This window comes from Athalia rosae, chromosome 5 (assembly GCF_917208135.1).
Source record: "Athalia rosae chromosome 5, iyAthRosa1.1, whole genome shotgun sequence".
NCBI lineage: Eukaryota > Metazoa > Arthropoda > Insecta > Hymenoptera > Athaliidae > Athalia > Athalia rosae.
In genome coordinates, this window is record NC_064030.1 from 7,965,838 (window position 1) to 7,981,902 (window position 16,065).

At 37.0% G+C, this 16,065-nt stretch overlaps 2 protein-coding genes and 1 long non-coding RNA gene across 5 annotated transcripts; 2 read left to right on the forward strand and 1 right to left on the reverse strand.

The window, feature by feature from the left end:
• The first annotated feature begins 949 nt into the window (after positions 1-949).
• LOC105690128 (lysophospholipid acyltransferase 5) lies at positions 950-6,026 on the forward strand. Of its 2 annotated transcripts, XR_007278449.1 has the most exons (9): positions 950-1,108; positions 1,448-1,555; positions 1,881-2,003; positions 2,941-3,056; positions 3,126-3,284; positions 3,376-3,603; positions 3,680-3,988; positions 4,105-5,513; positions 5,570-6,026. XR_007278449.1 is itself a non-coding variant. In XM_012407695.3 (8 exons), the coding sequence occupies exons 1-8, from the start codon at positions 1,006-1,008 to the stop codon at positions 4,375-4,377; spliced, it is 1,419 nt and encodes a 472-aa protein (XP_012263118.2). In that variant the 5' UTR covers positions 950-1,005; the 3' UTR covers positions 4,378-6,026. The 2 variants fall into 2 exon arrangements, 1 of the variants encoding a protein (XP_012263118.2); XM_012407695.3 differs by having other exon boundaries at positions 4,105-6,026.
• Positions 5,753-9,130, reverse strand: LOC105690170 (extensin-3). Its single transcript, XM_012407746.3, has 3 exons — positions 8,994-9,130; positions 6,524-7,048; positions 5,753-6,431 (listed from the first exon to the last, which is right to left on the reverse strand). The coding sequence occupies exons 1-3, from the start codon at positions 9,006-9,008 to the stop codon at positions 6,288-6,290; spliced, it is 684 nt and encodes a 227-aa protein (XP_012263169.1). The 5' UTR covers positions 9,009-9,130; the 3' UTR covers positions 5,753-6,287.
• On the forward strand, positions 7,042-15,930 carry LOC125501004. Of its 2 annotated transcripts, XR_007278465.1 has the most exons (4): positions 7,042-9,976; positions 10,114-11,462; positions 13,839-14,539; positions 14,745-15,930. It is a non-coding gene; the product is annotated as an uncharacterized LOC125501004 (long non-coding RNA). The 2 variants fall into 2 exon arrangements; XR_007278464.1 differs by having other exon boundaries at positions 13,839-15,930.
• The last annotated feature ends 135 nt before the right edge of the window (positions 15,931-16,065 follow it).

Sequence of the window (16,065 nt, forward strand, 5' to 3'; positions counted from 1 at the left end):
CAATGCGAAGATCGTATAAGAATGATTCTCAGACGAGATGAAACTACATTTTATACGTGCGGATGCGAGACACCGCCGATGACGGAAACCTCAAATAATCTATCTCATGCACGCGGTTTCGGACTTTCAACGCCCTACCGTATTCTTTCTGTTTCATCCTCAATGATGGGGTTTTCTTCTTAGAACCTGTTCCATAAGTTCATTGTGCTCCCGAAGCATGGCTGAATCACTAACTTCCTCATGACTAATATATCAGGGCGGGCATACCCCGTGGTCATGAAAATAACGATTGATACTTTTTGGGAACCGAATAAGGAATATCCGAAGGTTGCTATACTAATTGGCTGCTGAGTGAGGAGTTATCATTGACGAAAATTGTGAAAAAAGGTGTGGAATCAAGCAGCTAAATACTTGTGGATCGAGGCAAAACCAGTCTTCGGTCAAAGCTTGAACCGCTCTCGCGATTGATCCCTCTTTTGCGAACCCCTTATCCGCTCAGGAAAAAGAGCGCAACAAAACTATAAGAATTTAGATGCACCTAATCAGTCATTATCTTCGAAGAACACGCATGTTACGTACAACAAGATCTTCATCAATAGAAATACAAATCGAGTTGTACCATCTCTCTATACAGACGAACGTAACTTGAAATTTTGTATGTCCGAACGATCCCTAGGAAAAAAGTCCTCTGTGCAAGCTATTCTTCTTTGAACGAACCGCTTTCCTCAATCGTTGACTAAAGATTTGTAGATATTTGTATCAGTCAACACTTCGAACGTTGACTGAAGATTGATTGGTAATCTGATCTTCAGTCAACGCTGAATCAATCTTCAATCAACGCTACGGCGTTTGAAGACCGCGCTTTATTCCTCGCGGGCATTGGTAGCAAATAGCGTTGCCCAATCAGCGTGATTCGTGGAGTGTTCATTCAAATATGATTCAAATCTATCGTCAGCTTCAGTTCAGTCATGGCCTCAGTTGTCTTCCGTATTAGCTACGTCAAGCATGGCGGCTGAAATGATGAACACTGGCGGGTTACTGAATGGATTGTCCACAACGTTGGGCGTACCAGAGGCTGCAGTTAAACTGTTGGCATCTATTTTTTTAGGTAACTTACAATACATCTTTTATAAACAATTTACTATTATTTTAATAAATGAGGATTTGAGGTGAAATTTTCCTTAGACGGTTATCTCGGTCATAACCTATTTTCGAATGTGATCATCTCAGATCACTGATTCAGTACATGTATGGTGCCTTGGACCGTGATCACCTTGACATTTGATAGCTGCTCTAATTTCCTTAGCCCTAAAATATACAATAATATTGAAGCGTGTCACTTTTTAGAAATTGTCATTTGTCACATTATTGTAGTCTCATAACGGGACATCATGAACATTCAATTTGTATAATAAGATTTATAATCCCTTGAAATTTCTCTTTTCAGGTTTTCCATTAGCATTAATTCACAGAAAAGCTCTATATGGGGCAGACTCTAACTTGCAGCATCTGTTTTTCATCGTTTCTGGTACCATCATTGGATATTGGAATTATGGTAAGAAGCACAAGTAATCTTATCTATTTTATAGATTAACTAATGTGTACAGTTTGATTGGGGTTGCCAGGTTGAATTAAATATTGTAACCTTCTTGTGTAAATAGTGAGTGCAACAAATATTTGTTACTAGATAGTAACATCAAGCTTTATTTTAATAAAACAAAATCATATTGTTATTACTGAGTATTCTGTCTACTACTGTAACTGTTACCGCCATTACATTTTGGGTCTCTAATAGGAACTGTAATATTTAATATCAATGTGCTATTGGATTCTTCACATGACTGGAGTTTAACTAATTTCATAATTATTGATATGCGCAGATTGGGATATCCTACACTCAGCATATGCATTATGTTTTACCTACCTGACATTGAGGATACTTGGTGGAACTAACCTGTCATTGATCATCACATTCGCCGTCAACATGATGTATCTACTTGTAGGTGAGTGTAAAATTTATTTAAAATACAAATAAATATGGATTCAGATGTGGAGTTTGGTGACAACTTGAATTCAGAGTATTGTCTGAACTTCGAATCAGTCTCAATAATGTTATTTTTTCACCCACATTATTGTAATTTATTGTTTGACCTATTTTTGTCATTCTGCTTGTGATGACATTACATTTTTTGTGAACTCTGACCCTTTCCGAATTCTTATCAATGCTGGTCTGTTCACTCATTACTTTATCCTGTATTTGAATTAGGGATAAATTATTTGTAACTTTTGGTTATTCATGAAGCAATAGGGTTTGTAGAATAATACTCCTGACTCATCAAGCTATTTATATTTGGCTGAGTACTATATCATGCATGATACAAAGCTTTTCATGCCAGCTTGTTCGAGTATATCAGATGATTTTAATGATCAGCGTTTTTAGTTCAATCATATTGCATGTAATTTTATTTCAAGTGGAAAAAATATACGTTATGCTTGCAGTCACATGATAAAGCGAATTGACTATTAACAGTTCCTTTAAAAATACAAAGAAAATTCTATCAAAATACAGAGAAAATTCTATCAAAATACAAGCTTTATGATTACCCTCACCCACTGAAATGTATAAATTTCAGTGCCCTCACCTCATGTGTGTTAGCTTTAATGTAGGTTAAAGTTCAGAGTCAGAGCATATGTTATTAGCACAACAAATATCACTCAGTGTGATATAATCTTTAGCTCAATCTCAAGGATAAGCTAAGTGACATTATACGCTGTATTAATAGTCAACGCGAAGATGATCAATCCAGTAGTTAGCAATAGTTGGCGAACAACGTTAGCCTCATGTGCCCATTACATCTAGTTAATCTTGCCTTGTCAGTACGTTATTTTCAGATAATATTTCTGAGATTTTATTGAATATACCCCACTTCTGGATTTAAGGATATTATGCAACAAGTACAGAAGATTACGACATAAAATGGACAATGCCACACTGTGTACTGACCCTAAGGTTGATAGGTTTAGCATTTGATGTGTGTGACGGCAAACAGAAAGAAGTAATTATCAATCCGTTCATACTTCCTTCTGGTTTCTGTACTCCTCATAACTAATAAATAATAATTCAGGAAAAGCTGTCCTCCACTCAGAAAGAAACTGCTCTGAAAGAAACACCATCTTTTTTGGAAATGGCTGCATTCATTTATTTCCCAGGCTCGTTTTTGGTTGGTCCACAGTTTAGCATGAAGCGGTATCTTAAGTACGTGAATGGAGAATTAAGAGATCCGGTACGTTACATAGAACACGGATCTTTCTTAAATGCAATTTAAATCAAACCTTAGAATACCTCGGATGACTCAGTTATTCTGCTTCTGACAGGACAACTCCAGTGAATTACCTTCATGCGTAGTTCCTGGTCTTTTGCGAGCCCTGGCTGGGCTGGGTTATATCATAGCCTATCAAGTTGGAACAATGTACGTTTCTGACGAGTACATACTTGATCCAGAATTTTCTAAAGTAAACTATTTCAAGCGCTGGTTTTTACTCGGTATATGGGGCCGAGTTAATTTGTACAAGTACATTAGTTGTTGGCTGATAAGTGAAGGGGTAATTAACTGATTGAAGTTATGCAAACAAAGAGTGAAGTTCGAACGACAGACTGTAATTAAAATATTTTCCTCAGGTCTGTATGGCTTTTGGTATAACTTACAATGGAAAGGATAAAAATGGGGTGCAACAGTGGGATGGTTGCGCAAACGTAAAACTCTTGCTTTTTGAAAATGCAACGCAATTCAATCACTATATTATGTCGTTCAACATAAATACCAATCATTGGTGCGCAGAGTATATTTACAAGAGGTTGAAGTTCTTAGGCTCAAAAGTTTACAGTCAAGCTGGAACTTTATTATTCCTTGCAATTTGGCATGGTCTCCATAGTGGATATTATCAATGTTTCTTCATTGAATTCATCATCATGTACTTTGAAAAAGACGTAAGTCATGATATGTATTCTTGCTAATCTCGTTATAGATGTAATCAAACTCTTGACTAAACTCGAATTCCCACTCTCAGAATCGAATCAATCAACTATGTATCACTTTTTTTCAGATTGGACCGGTACTTGAATCGAATAAAAAATTGCAAGCACTTTTGAAAAACCCCTTGAGTGCTGCAATCATCTGGGTGTTCCTCAAAATCTATACCCTAGTTTTTATGGGCTATGCCCTGATACCGTTCGTACTATTGAAGCGTAGTAAATATCTTCCAGTTTTTGGATCCTTCCATTGGCTGGGCCACATAATTTTTATGGGTTACCCATTGATAGCACCGTTCGTAAAATCGTTGCTTCGTGAAAAGAGATCAAGACCACACGAAGAGTAGATGATAAAATAATTTAATGTTGAATGCAAAGTTTTGCCGAATTCACCTCCGATTTGATAAATTCTAACGAAAAATCCGAATTTCACGAAACTAACAATCAAGAGAATCAAGTTGAAGTTTTTATTTTTTTGACTTCATTAATGTATTATCCACGTCAAGATTCTCTTTGATTCCTGTTATCCAGATTGAAGCAATTCAATTTATTGAATCACAATGATGGGTATCGAGATACTTAGCTATGCATTATTCAGAAACCATCATTTTATCGAATGTGTACCATATCCAACCTTGAAGACATATTTTAAACTTTTATAGCCATACGCACATAAAATTGTATCGATCACGCGTGAAGCGAGTATTATTAGATCGGAGGATTGATTCGAATTGATAATTTGAGGTGTATCAATACGATTCACCGAAACCATAGGCCTGGGCAAGTATGTCAATAGATAGAGATGTTTTCTAATTTTCTAATTCGACTAACAGTATTGAATAATACAAATGCCAATAATCTCTGTACGTAATAACTTCTCGATAGCAAAGCCGTATTGATTATTAAACCTTGTATTCACATACTTACCCAAGCAATTTCATGGTCATGGTGTATAGATAGTATCTTGAATGTAAAAGTAACGAAAATTATTTCTTCCTGCTTGCTGAAAGATTCATTGTATGTTTAAGTACATCAACGGGTAAGTTCGTAGAGGGGTGTACTATTTTTTAAAGCTTTGTCCTTAGGCACAATTCAACTTTGCGAGGTTTGTCAAGTGAGTTCACTGATATTATCATCCAGAGTTGTCTGTATTTATTTATACATATATGATATAGTTATGTGATTACAATTTTTCAATTGATCACCAGTTTTCAACGTACGTTGAACCAAACGCTGACACATAACTGAAAAAAATCCCAAAGTATTTGCCACAAATTAAGGAATAAGTGTAAATTGTAAGCCTTCATATTAGCTCCATAAATCTATTTTTTCAGCATCCAGATTTCTTTTACTCCCCACAAAAACCTTACAATGTGAAACAATCTTTTCACAAATGACAGAAAGCTCGTAAAAGTATCGATTAACAACGATTCAAAAACGTCGCGTCATCAGCAGCTAATCCAACTTTCAATCTCTCCAGAAGGTACCATAATATATATGTATCATAGTTCACAATGTAACGTCCTCTGATTTTTATAGAGTAGATGAATTCCTCTTTTGATTGTATCTGAGGAATAATTGTTCTTGGTTGTGTTAGACTATGTGCACCTTGGATTCGTGTACAAAATAGAGGTGTTAGCTAGCCCAAGGTGTTGAGGGTTTTTCGCTAATCCTTCTACTCGTATGTTGTAAAACGGGGATATAAAAATGGAGACTGTGAGGTTTAAATATTGAAATGATGTATTTTCATAAGTTTTCTTACAAAATAGACAACTTAATATTTACTTAATGTCTACGTTATAAAAAAATATAAAATTACGAAGGTACTTTGAGATATACAAGTATGAGTTTCCGCGTTTGCTAATTGACTTTTTACCCTTCGCCTTGTTGTAAGTCATTGCTTTTTTTTTTTTTTCTAAGTATAACTTGAAAATTATCATTCCGACATTTTTCTTGCAGCGACAATGAAGTATCTTTTCCAGACATAAAATGCAAAGATACACCGAAGATTGTCAACTCTCCGTTTGGATGTTGAGATTCCGTTATCTACATCGATGAAACTAACAATTAATGGTAATATTTATTTCACGTGGGCCTTTCAAGTCAAATAGCGATGATTGATGCGTCTATCAAAGTGGTCATCATGTTACAACTTCCGGAAGTCATTCTCTTCAAATTAATGGAAAAGAAGACCGCACGCGATTGTACTTTTCATCCGAAAGAATAATGTCATAATCATGTAATCGTCCAAGCCGAACTAATAAGGTCCGCTACCAGTTGGTGCTGGTGCGCCGTAACTGTCCGATACGGCAGAAGATGCCAAAGATGAAGATGATTCGGAACTGGCATGAGCTGCGCCATATTCGCTCGAAATCGAAGCTGGGTATCCACCGTGTTCCTTCTGTGTTAACAAAAATCAGAAATACTCGCGTTTAATTGGATCCCGATGTATCGGGTACACGACAAAAGGGAAGAAAAGAATCAAAAGCTCACCTGTGTCTTGTATCTGATAAAGTAAACTTCCGGTTTGCTTGGCTGTACCGGTGCGCGAGTTGGGATGATTGGTTCCGGTGCCTCTTCTGGTTTCTTGACGAGTACGTAAATCAGGGTCTTTTCTTCGTCCTGTGGTGGAAGTGGAGGCAGGACCGGAGCAGTTGGGGTGGGTGGGGTAGGTGCCTTGATGAATACGATTTTGTAGTGTTTCTGGGGTGGTGGAGGAATATGAACGGGCTTGGGGGCCTTGTATTCGGGGGCTTCTGGTGGTGGTACGTGAACGTACACGTGTTTGTGTACGATCGGTTGTTGGGCGGGAGGACCGTACGTATCTGTGTGAGCGTGTCCACCGTACGACGTAGCGAAAGCTGAAGATGAAAAGGTGGAGCTCGAACCTTCGGAACTTACTGAGTGACCGAACGACGAGGATTCAATCGCCGAAGGTGGAAGGTAAGACGATGGTGGAAGGTAGGACGATGGTGGCTCCGGCCTTGCCAAGGTCGCAGCGCACACCGCAGCCAAGACCTGAAATCGAACGATTTCTAGTTTCACAACCCTTTCACCTTTTAAGTCGTAAAGTTTCATCGAAATATTTTCAAGAAGAGTTGGAGCAGCTCTATATTTTTTTAAATACTTATGAGAGAGCGTTTCGCCCGCGGCTAGGCGTTATGGTATGTACGAGAGCAAAAAAAAAAAGAAAAGAAATGTGAGAACACAAATTGGGTATCTTTCTCCGGCGTGGTGCTTCCGTGGCCCGAGTTCTCGTTGATGAAGTTCACGCTTTCTTAGGTATCTTAATACCCCGATGCTATGCAATCGCCGCAATCCCTCCACGCTTTGCGTTACTCGTACTAATGACGCTCCGTAGGAAATTTAGTCCATCGTACCCTGAGCGGATAGCGAGAGATTTTAATGCCGCGCGTAGGCATACGTTACGTGAGCATAATTCATCCTTATTAAATATTCCTTCTCTATCTCCGAAAGATTAAGAAATTTCGTTTTTGTGCTACTTTCGGTGCTTTCAACTCGGTTGATAGGTGATAACCTTGAATGTTGTCTGATGATATATTTATATTTTGTCTTAGAATCGTGTCGGATTAGCCCGTAAAAATTGTTGACCCAGCGATAAAAATATTTGGAAACAGGTATCGCCGTGATATATGGACGTGCGAGTATGCAAATTAATTGGTGTTCGCGATCAGATTCGTTTGGTTTGAAAAGAAAAAAAAAACTTCAATTATTAATTCTAATACCAACTGTTTATGATGCGTATAGTTGCATAATAATTGAAGCTGAATCACTCTACACCTTTACTCCGAATGATAATCGATTCAAATTTCGCTAATTTCTCAGTTTAATAATTCAATGAAGCAGCGTTGCGTGTAGGACTCTGCGATATACGTATGCGCACAATTTATCTACCTTCAAATATTCCCAAATTTCATTACCATTTTCTCGTCTTAATTGGGCAACAAACGGTATCGAGGGGAACGAATCTTCCTTAATTGGACTCAGGTGAAAAGGCACGAGATGGAAAGTTGAACGAGATATTATTATATATTTCGATTCGTGTACGCACACCCTCCGGTCGTAATTCTACCTTCCGATCTCAGGCGTATATATGTATACGTACACGTCCATGTAAAAGAAAGCAATTTCTGGCTCCGTTGCCTGTTATTACTGCACGCTCAACAAATGGACAGAGACGAACGGTGGACCAACGTCCGACAGAGATGGGAGATAAGCTAATTATCTCGCCGTCTCTAACGATCGTTAGGACCTAATTTTCAGCCAAGTTCAGGTTCAAGGACTCTGTAATTACTAACTTAAGAAAATACCACGGATTAATAGCTGCTTGAACTTTCTATACCGTAGGAAATGTATAGTACAAACGAAATATACATGATGCCTTTTTTTTTTTCATTTTTCTTACTGTAACGGGAGCCAGAAATCTCGATGGCAGTGAGTCCGTTTAAAAAATTTGTTCGCCGAATCTACGTTCCGATTCGATATCTCTGTGTGCGGTTGTACGTTTATATATACCGTTCCATATTCATTTTATAGCCGAGACAAGGATAACGAACGACGTCTGCCCCCGAGATCTTGCAGATCAGATTCCTCGCGTAGAAACGAAACTGGATCTTTGAAAGGATTTCGAACTTTTATCTCAACTATTTCGAACATAATATCGAGTCCTCCGATATTACAGTTACGATTGAAATCTGCAGAGAAATATTGTACAGCGTTCAAAAAAACGACAATAATTAAAACTAGATTATTGAACCTTACGGAACTTGAGCGGCGAAATAGTTCACTGGCGCGACCGGTTTATTATAGATAATCTCGTTCCAATATCGGATAATCATATCACTTGTACGTCGAATTATTATTTCGTTGGGGGGGCGCGGGGGCTTTTGTTCGTAAGAGTATAATTGAAATTACATCACTGACGAATGATAATATTACTTACTACGAAGACCTTCATAATTGTAGCACGTTAATCGAAGTAACAAAATAGATTTTTATACAATGAAGGATATAAAAATCCTGCGTCGAACCACCTGCGGATCGTTCACAAATTCAGACTGGATTCGTACACAATCACTGACTCAGTATGCGGCGGTAGCGCCTCTTCTTCACTTTTATACCTTGGCAGACTCCCCCGAAGAGGAGGAACACCCCGTAAGGTTGCATGTTCTGTCCGGTCGATTATAGCCACAGCGTCACAGTTTTAGGGAGGTGGGAGAAATCTGGTAAAGTGGTAAACGTACGGTACGGTTACCGTGCATGGTGCAAGGCCCCCGTACCGTTCGACCGGGGCACCATCAGGCCCGGCCCAGTGAACCTCTTCCTTAACCCGGGCTGCCCCTCCGCCGTCCGCTTCGATATTCCAACTCGATCGTGGCGCAATTCGAGACGTGCTAAGTGCCCAGAAAGTCAACGACGAACATTGAATTTAGAATTATTGCGAAATTCAATATAATATTATAAACTACTTTTGATCCTTCTTTGGAGGGATGCAGATTATACACTCGCGCGCGTAGAATAGATTTATCGGACAACCGCAGATCCGAGCGTTTTAAAAACACCTTTCATACGTCACTCAATTTGCAACGCGTAATTTATCCGCGGTACAAAGAGAAGTATTATTGTTACACGGTTGATACCTCGTAAATGCGATACAATTGCAAAAAAAAGCGAAAAAAAAAAAGAAAAAACACCTTTTCGCAAGATTCTTTTTTTGGCAGCGTAATAAGGGAAGTCTGAGAATCTTTGGTAAAATTAATTGACATTGTTCAAAACTTGTAGAAATCGTGGTACCGACTATTTTCAGAAAAATGTTATCGGGAAGCTGGGTTACTTAGTGTGATTTGTGACGAAATTAAACGCGTTTACTAGCGTCATCTCATAAATCGTCATTGGAAGATATTCGCGACCACGAATATATCGGAGGTAAAATATACACGTACGTGTACGTATGTATACCGCAGGTATACTTATATACGAATCTGTTTATACGTAAACACATCGCATCAATAATTGCGCAAATTGATTTTAAAAGTCATTCGTATTTGTGTGTACATTTTTAGTGTCGCCTCAGCGTCTTCGCAGAAGATTTTCAAGACTTTTATCGAGGATATACAGTCATCAAGGTGATGCTGCTATGTAATGAGGTCAGTTCAATTAAAATATTGTACTTGAAATATACGTGGTAAAATCACACCACATTCGATATTTTTCAAAAATTAATTGTTACAAATTATAACAATAAACGTCCCACAGAATTTTTCAGTAAAGAAGTAAATGCGATTTCACATTTATAAGGTATAACTATTATTGGACGGCAGGTGCGTTGTACGGATCCGCCGTTTTGTCTTACGGACCAGATCGCGTAACAGATTTATTATACCTGGATGACGAATTTCTGGTTCTTTTTTGACCTCGTATTATTATTGTTATTTTAACCTAACCCAATTACGCGTTGTTCACTCGCTTTGAAGTACACGAACCTGGTTTCAGTTTTTCTCGTTTTTTTTTTCCTTTCCTTTCTTTTATTTTTTTTTTTTTATTGCGAATTTGGAATTTTGGCTATACCGGTATGTCGGTCGAGAGATGAGAAAACACTTGAAAATATTCCCTTATAGTTTGGTCGACAGCGTAGCCCGCGAACACGCTAGAAGAAAATAATCGACGTGTTTAAAAAAAAAAAAAAAAACCAAATGATCGTTGTGTCCGGTCAGAGTAATAAAATTATCTTTACTTAATAACGTTATAAAATAGCTTCCCACACCATTCAATTGTTACTGAAATATGCGCATATTCATTAACAAAAATGAAAGCATGGCGAATTTCTTACGTTACATTTATACTTGAGCACACTAAAAAATTATTTTTCCTCTAGATACGCGCTCGTGAATTTTAAGAAATAGTGCTTCGCCGCACGCATCCTATTGAAAAAAATTACCATATGGATATGAAAAATAAATTCGTTTTAATTAATCGCGTGAAAAAAATAGTTTATACACTGAGGTACATGAAAAAAAAAAAAATTAATAAAATAAAGATATCCTACTCTACAAGTACAATATAATATATCGTACGGTAAAAATTTTCAAACTTTCTACGCAAATTAAATTCTCGCAGTGACTCTCTAAATATTTTTGAATAAATCTTTTTTCTTTCTTTATATTTTTTTCAGTGTGTATACTGTGCAATTTATATATTGTTAAAGCGCAGAATGAAAAAACGATTTTTTTTTCGACGAAGACTGCGTTGCGCTTCAATGGCGTCTTGAGGTGGATGCTCTTATGAAAATGGAGTTTAATTTTTATCCGCATGTGTTGGACAAATAAAAAATTCTTCACGGATCGGATAAAAAGTAAAATCCTACAGAATTCTTCTTTCACTTCTATTACGAATGTAAAGGACACGTGTTAAAGTAAGTGACGCAACACGTAATATCACTCGTGTATGTAGTTCGTACTCATTTTTCAATGCGCTTTTTTTTTTTCAAAGTAAAATGTACGTTCCAACGTACGGCTCGTACTTTTCTTCCTGTTTTAATTTATTACATGCAATTACACATCCACTGTTTCCCACGTCTTTCGTATCGACGCTATATCACGGGTGTGCTAACTACAATAATAAGTGTAGCGCGTAAATCAAAAAAATTGAGGTGAAAAAAAACGAATCGAAAATGAAAATAAATGAATAGGCTAATTTTTTATTTTATATTGCTCAAATCATGAGTCACGGGATGAACCCAAATGATTAAATAAGCGCGATAAATATAATTGTCATCTTACTGATTCTTTTTTTTTTTTTTTTACTTCTCTCTTTCAACGTCCGTTGCGGTTTTCGTGTCCCTGCAATTCTTGTATTTCGCACTTTCTCCTGCGCTTAATAATCGCGCGAAGCACATAACGCAGGTTTGTGTATATCATTCACCTTGAAAGGTTGAATTGCACGTCTGCGTTTGCATTGACGGACGGCCAGACATCGCTGATGAATTCATAGTCAATCATCGTTTTCAAAAGTCTATAAAATTTGATCATTATGGACGAGAAGTTTGTTCGTTTTATTATTATTATTTAAAAAAAAGTTACGACAGTTCGTGTACTAATTTATTATATCAGCTGTTTCGCACGCAGTTACTTGCGAACAGCTTTACTTCAAATGCGGTACGCGCGAACATCGTGTTTCGTGACATTCGAATTATATTACAATACTAGGTATACCTCCCTAGCGGATCGCTTTGATATGCAAGCTGCGTGAAAGAATTTCACTTTGGTACTTTATTTAAAATAGGCTGCCTTGATAAATTGATGATGCGGTGTAGTACGGGCGTGTATAAAGTATAGACGTTGCGAGATTGAACTTGCGCTGACGTCGTCTTTTATGTCGTATACAATATTATAATAGTATTGCGTTTCTATCGCGTACAAAGTTCCCTAACGTTAGAAATACGCGGCGTACGTAACTTGCGTATCGTAAAATAACGTATTCTACTTCAATCATGATTTGGTATGGTAATCCGTGTTACGTTAACTCCACACGATGATAGTTCATCATGATGTTTAATACCCCGTAACGCAACAACTTGTTACGCACTTATATATTTTTATTGCATCTTTTAATTAATTCTATCAAATCATTCGCATTCGTTTAGTTTATATTAAACTCTATATTTTTTTTTTTTCGTTTATTTGTTTATTCATTTATTTATTTATCTTCAGTTTGGATTTACATGTGTCATACAAATACACGGTTTGTAACGTATACCCCCAGTGTGCAGCTTGGGAATAAATTGAGTATTATGTTCGATAAATCTTCGACGAAATTCCCAAATGACCAAATACCCGTCTATAATTTTGCCGCCGCATTTCTAGAGTCCTTGGCCAAAAGTTCATCTACATTGATGTTCGTCAACGCACCCGATGATATGATTACTGGCATAGGTGATTAGCATTCGACATTGGCCAATTTTTTGGTATCGGATACCCACAAAATACTTTAAATTATGGTGACACTGATTTAATGGAAAAAGAAAAGGAGAAAAAAAATAGAAATTAAAGTTGAAAACACCATAAATAATATATGGGAGAAGTAAATATGTGAAATTATATTTGTAATGATCTATTATGTACACGGCCATAAATTCCTCCGCAATTTAATTATCTCGATTTCGAATACCTCGGGGCGCCACAACTTTTCAAAAAACGTACACGTATGTGCGGACACCTGATATGTACAAATTCACATCCAGCATATAACAGCTCATATAACTGAGTCTCAGTTCAAAAATTCTATGGATCTATGATCTAAAAACAAAGGAATGTGATGTACGGTGGTTATAAAGTGTTTTAATTACATTTTGAATGAGATTCATATTGCCTTTCATTTTATTTTTCGAGAGTCGTTGAATTTTTATATCCAACTTGCACGTACCCACGTAGACGTATGTACCTAGTGTGATATGTAAACGTGTACTACACATAAAAGTTCACTGACTGAATATATTACGGTGCATAAGGCGTGATATAATTTTTCCAACTCATTACATTATCCAACTTTGCGCTTGAATTTATCACGGATCAAATATAATACATACGTTACTCCCATTGTAACGTAACGTGTTCTTTAAAAATTCATGGAAAACTTGCGATTAATGAAAAAGAACAAGTCAATTTTTGTCATTCACTCATATTTGCGAATACTTGTACATAGATATATTTTGCATCGAAATTATAACATATGCTATTTCCTTGAACTTTAAATGGCACAGTATAATTTAATGCCGTCATCACCATTGCAGATTCATCGATCACATTAGCGGTATATATGAGAAGAGAAAAAAACCAGGAAAAAAAAAAACAAAAAAATTACTCCTAAATGTAACCGACTTCGTGAATCTCGTTTTTGACATTATCAAGCTCAGGGTATGAAAATAAGCATACTAATTGTAAGTTGGACGTCTGGTTATATTTTTTCACGAATATAATACATCCTCGATGCGACGCGCTGTTACATCATCGTAAATTTACAAATTTCCCCCATTCAATTTGCTCCTATGTGTTAAATGATAGTGAGAGTCTCGTAAATAATATTTATATACATGCGCGCACTTGTTGTGCATTCTATTATCGCTCTAGAATGTCCGAACGTTGTTCGCATTATAAATTAAGTAGCACGTAGCCATTTCTCCTGTAATTTATCTATGCGGAGACAATCTATTGTAATTAATTACTCGGGTATCATCGTGCACAGCGACACGTACGTGTACGCGTACAATACTTGTACATACAAAGAAATTGGATCAATCGTTACAATTAATTCCATTTTCGAAAGAAGAAAAAACTTTTCTTTCTACTTTTTTTATTTGTATTCATTTATTTTTTTTGTTTTCTCTGCAACTCGCCGGGTATGCAAATGTGTATACATATATATATTATAAAATATAATTTTTGCAATCTCCTTCGGAGGATCTGAGTGCACCGCAGCAATTGGTCGACATACGTAAGTACTGTGAAATTACGGTTTGAAATATAAGAAGAAATTGTCTCAAGGTCTCGATTTCACGTATATTGTACATATGTATATACGTGTTTGTATGCGCTCGTTGATGGCGCGTGTCTCTCTCACGTTCGTTGGAATGATATGGAGGAAAATACACGGCTTAAATCGAAAGTGATCGAAGTCACGCGGGGCATTCTTTTTGCAGAATTGAGGTTACGCAAGTTAACTTCATCATGCCGATGGTGCCCACCACGCTCGTAAAAACCGACGCTGCTTCGCCGTCACGGGTAGGTGAAATTATTTTTCAAACTTAATATCGATCTTCGACCAAACCCTACCCCGCCCCGCACCGCATGTTGCACCGTATACCCACGCACGATGCTCTCGAATGTGATGTATATTTTTTATATGTTGTGTAGGAATAATTATCATCGCCATTCACTTTCTTACGATTAAAGTTTAATTTGAGGGAACGATAAAATTCATCTATGTGTGTTTACGCTGGCGTCTACGTGTAATATTATTAAATTCCCGTAGGTACGGTATACAGGTATGCATGGAAAGATCCGGTAATCTGGCGCCTAATAACAGAGATTTTGAGATCCATGAAAACGTGTAGCGCGCCCCTTCCGTACTTGAACCCATAAACTTGATATATCGATAATTTTGAAGATGAAACAAAAAAAATATCTTTTCATTCATACTTCTATCGTACACGCTTATACTTATTTCCTGTTACTTACTTACGAAGGTACACAACGGAGAAGTTTGCGAAGTGGTCAGTTGCGTTTTGCAACGTTCGTAATTGTAATTAGCACGGCTAACTTTCTCCGAGTCGTATAACATATATGTATTTACTGCAGCAATGCTGATGCTACTCCTTCGAAATTGCTCTAAATTTACCTCGCCATTAAATGGAACCAGAAGTATATACCTCCGTACATAGCCGTAAATTATGCGATATACATGTCTTTCTGCGTACGTATAGAAATGCTATCCATTTTTCAAAACTAACTTCGGATTCGTTATGAATTTTTTCAAACATCTGCATACATTATTCGATGGATGTGTTTGTATGATATCTTTATCTGTAGCACACGTATGATGTGGGAACGCGTACGTATAATTTTGCCCGTAAAAGTTGATCCGACCTTTAGCACAGTTTCACTTACTTTCGATGAATACCTCGAGAGTCTCGATTCACGTAACAGTATGCTATATGTATAGCCTCCTTGGATCCGTCCTCCCATTTTTCATCCGTTCATCGTCATTTTTATAACATACATACCGATGTGCTGCAGCACCAGCAATCGGCCCGTGTTATACGCCTACCAAGATTGCTAGATAACGAACGAAAATATCCTACAAACACTAATTTTCTATAATTAATTATTATTCAATGATATGTTACAAGTTTATTTAACTGTCGAATGAATGTTATTTCTTTCTTCTTTTTTTTTTCCCAACCGAATCCGCACCGTTGAAAGTAAAAGAATGAAATAAAAAAAAAAAAAAGTATCAGATTT

Bases quoted from the DNA above. Each gene is read 5' to 3' on its own strand.
- LOC105690170 (XM_012407746.3), bottom strand. The intron at 6,432-6,523 runs GTGAGCTTTTGA...TTGTTAACACAG, and splicing joins TTATCAGATACAAGACACAG to AAGGAACACGGTGGATACCC.
- LOC105690128 (XM_012407695.3), top strand. From the start codon at position 1,006: ATGGCGGCTGAAATGATGAACACTGGCGGGTTACTGAATGGATTGTCC. The intron at 3,057-3,125 runs GTAATTATCAAT...ATAATAATTCAG, and splicing joins GTGACGGCAAACAGAAAGAA to GAAAAGCTGTCCTCCACTCA. The intron at 3,285-3,375 runs GTACGTTACATA...TGCTTCTGACAG, and splicing joins ATGGAGAATTAAGAGATCCG to GACAACTCCAGTGAATTACC.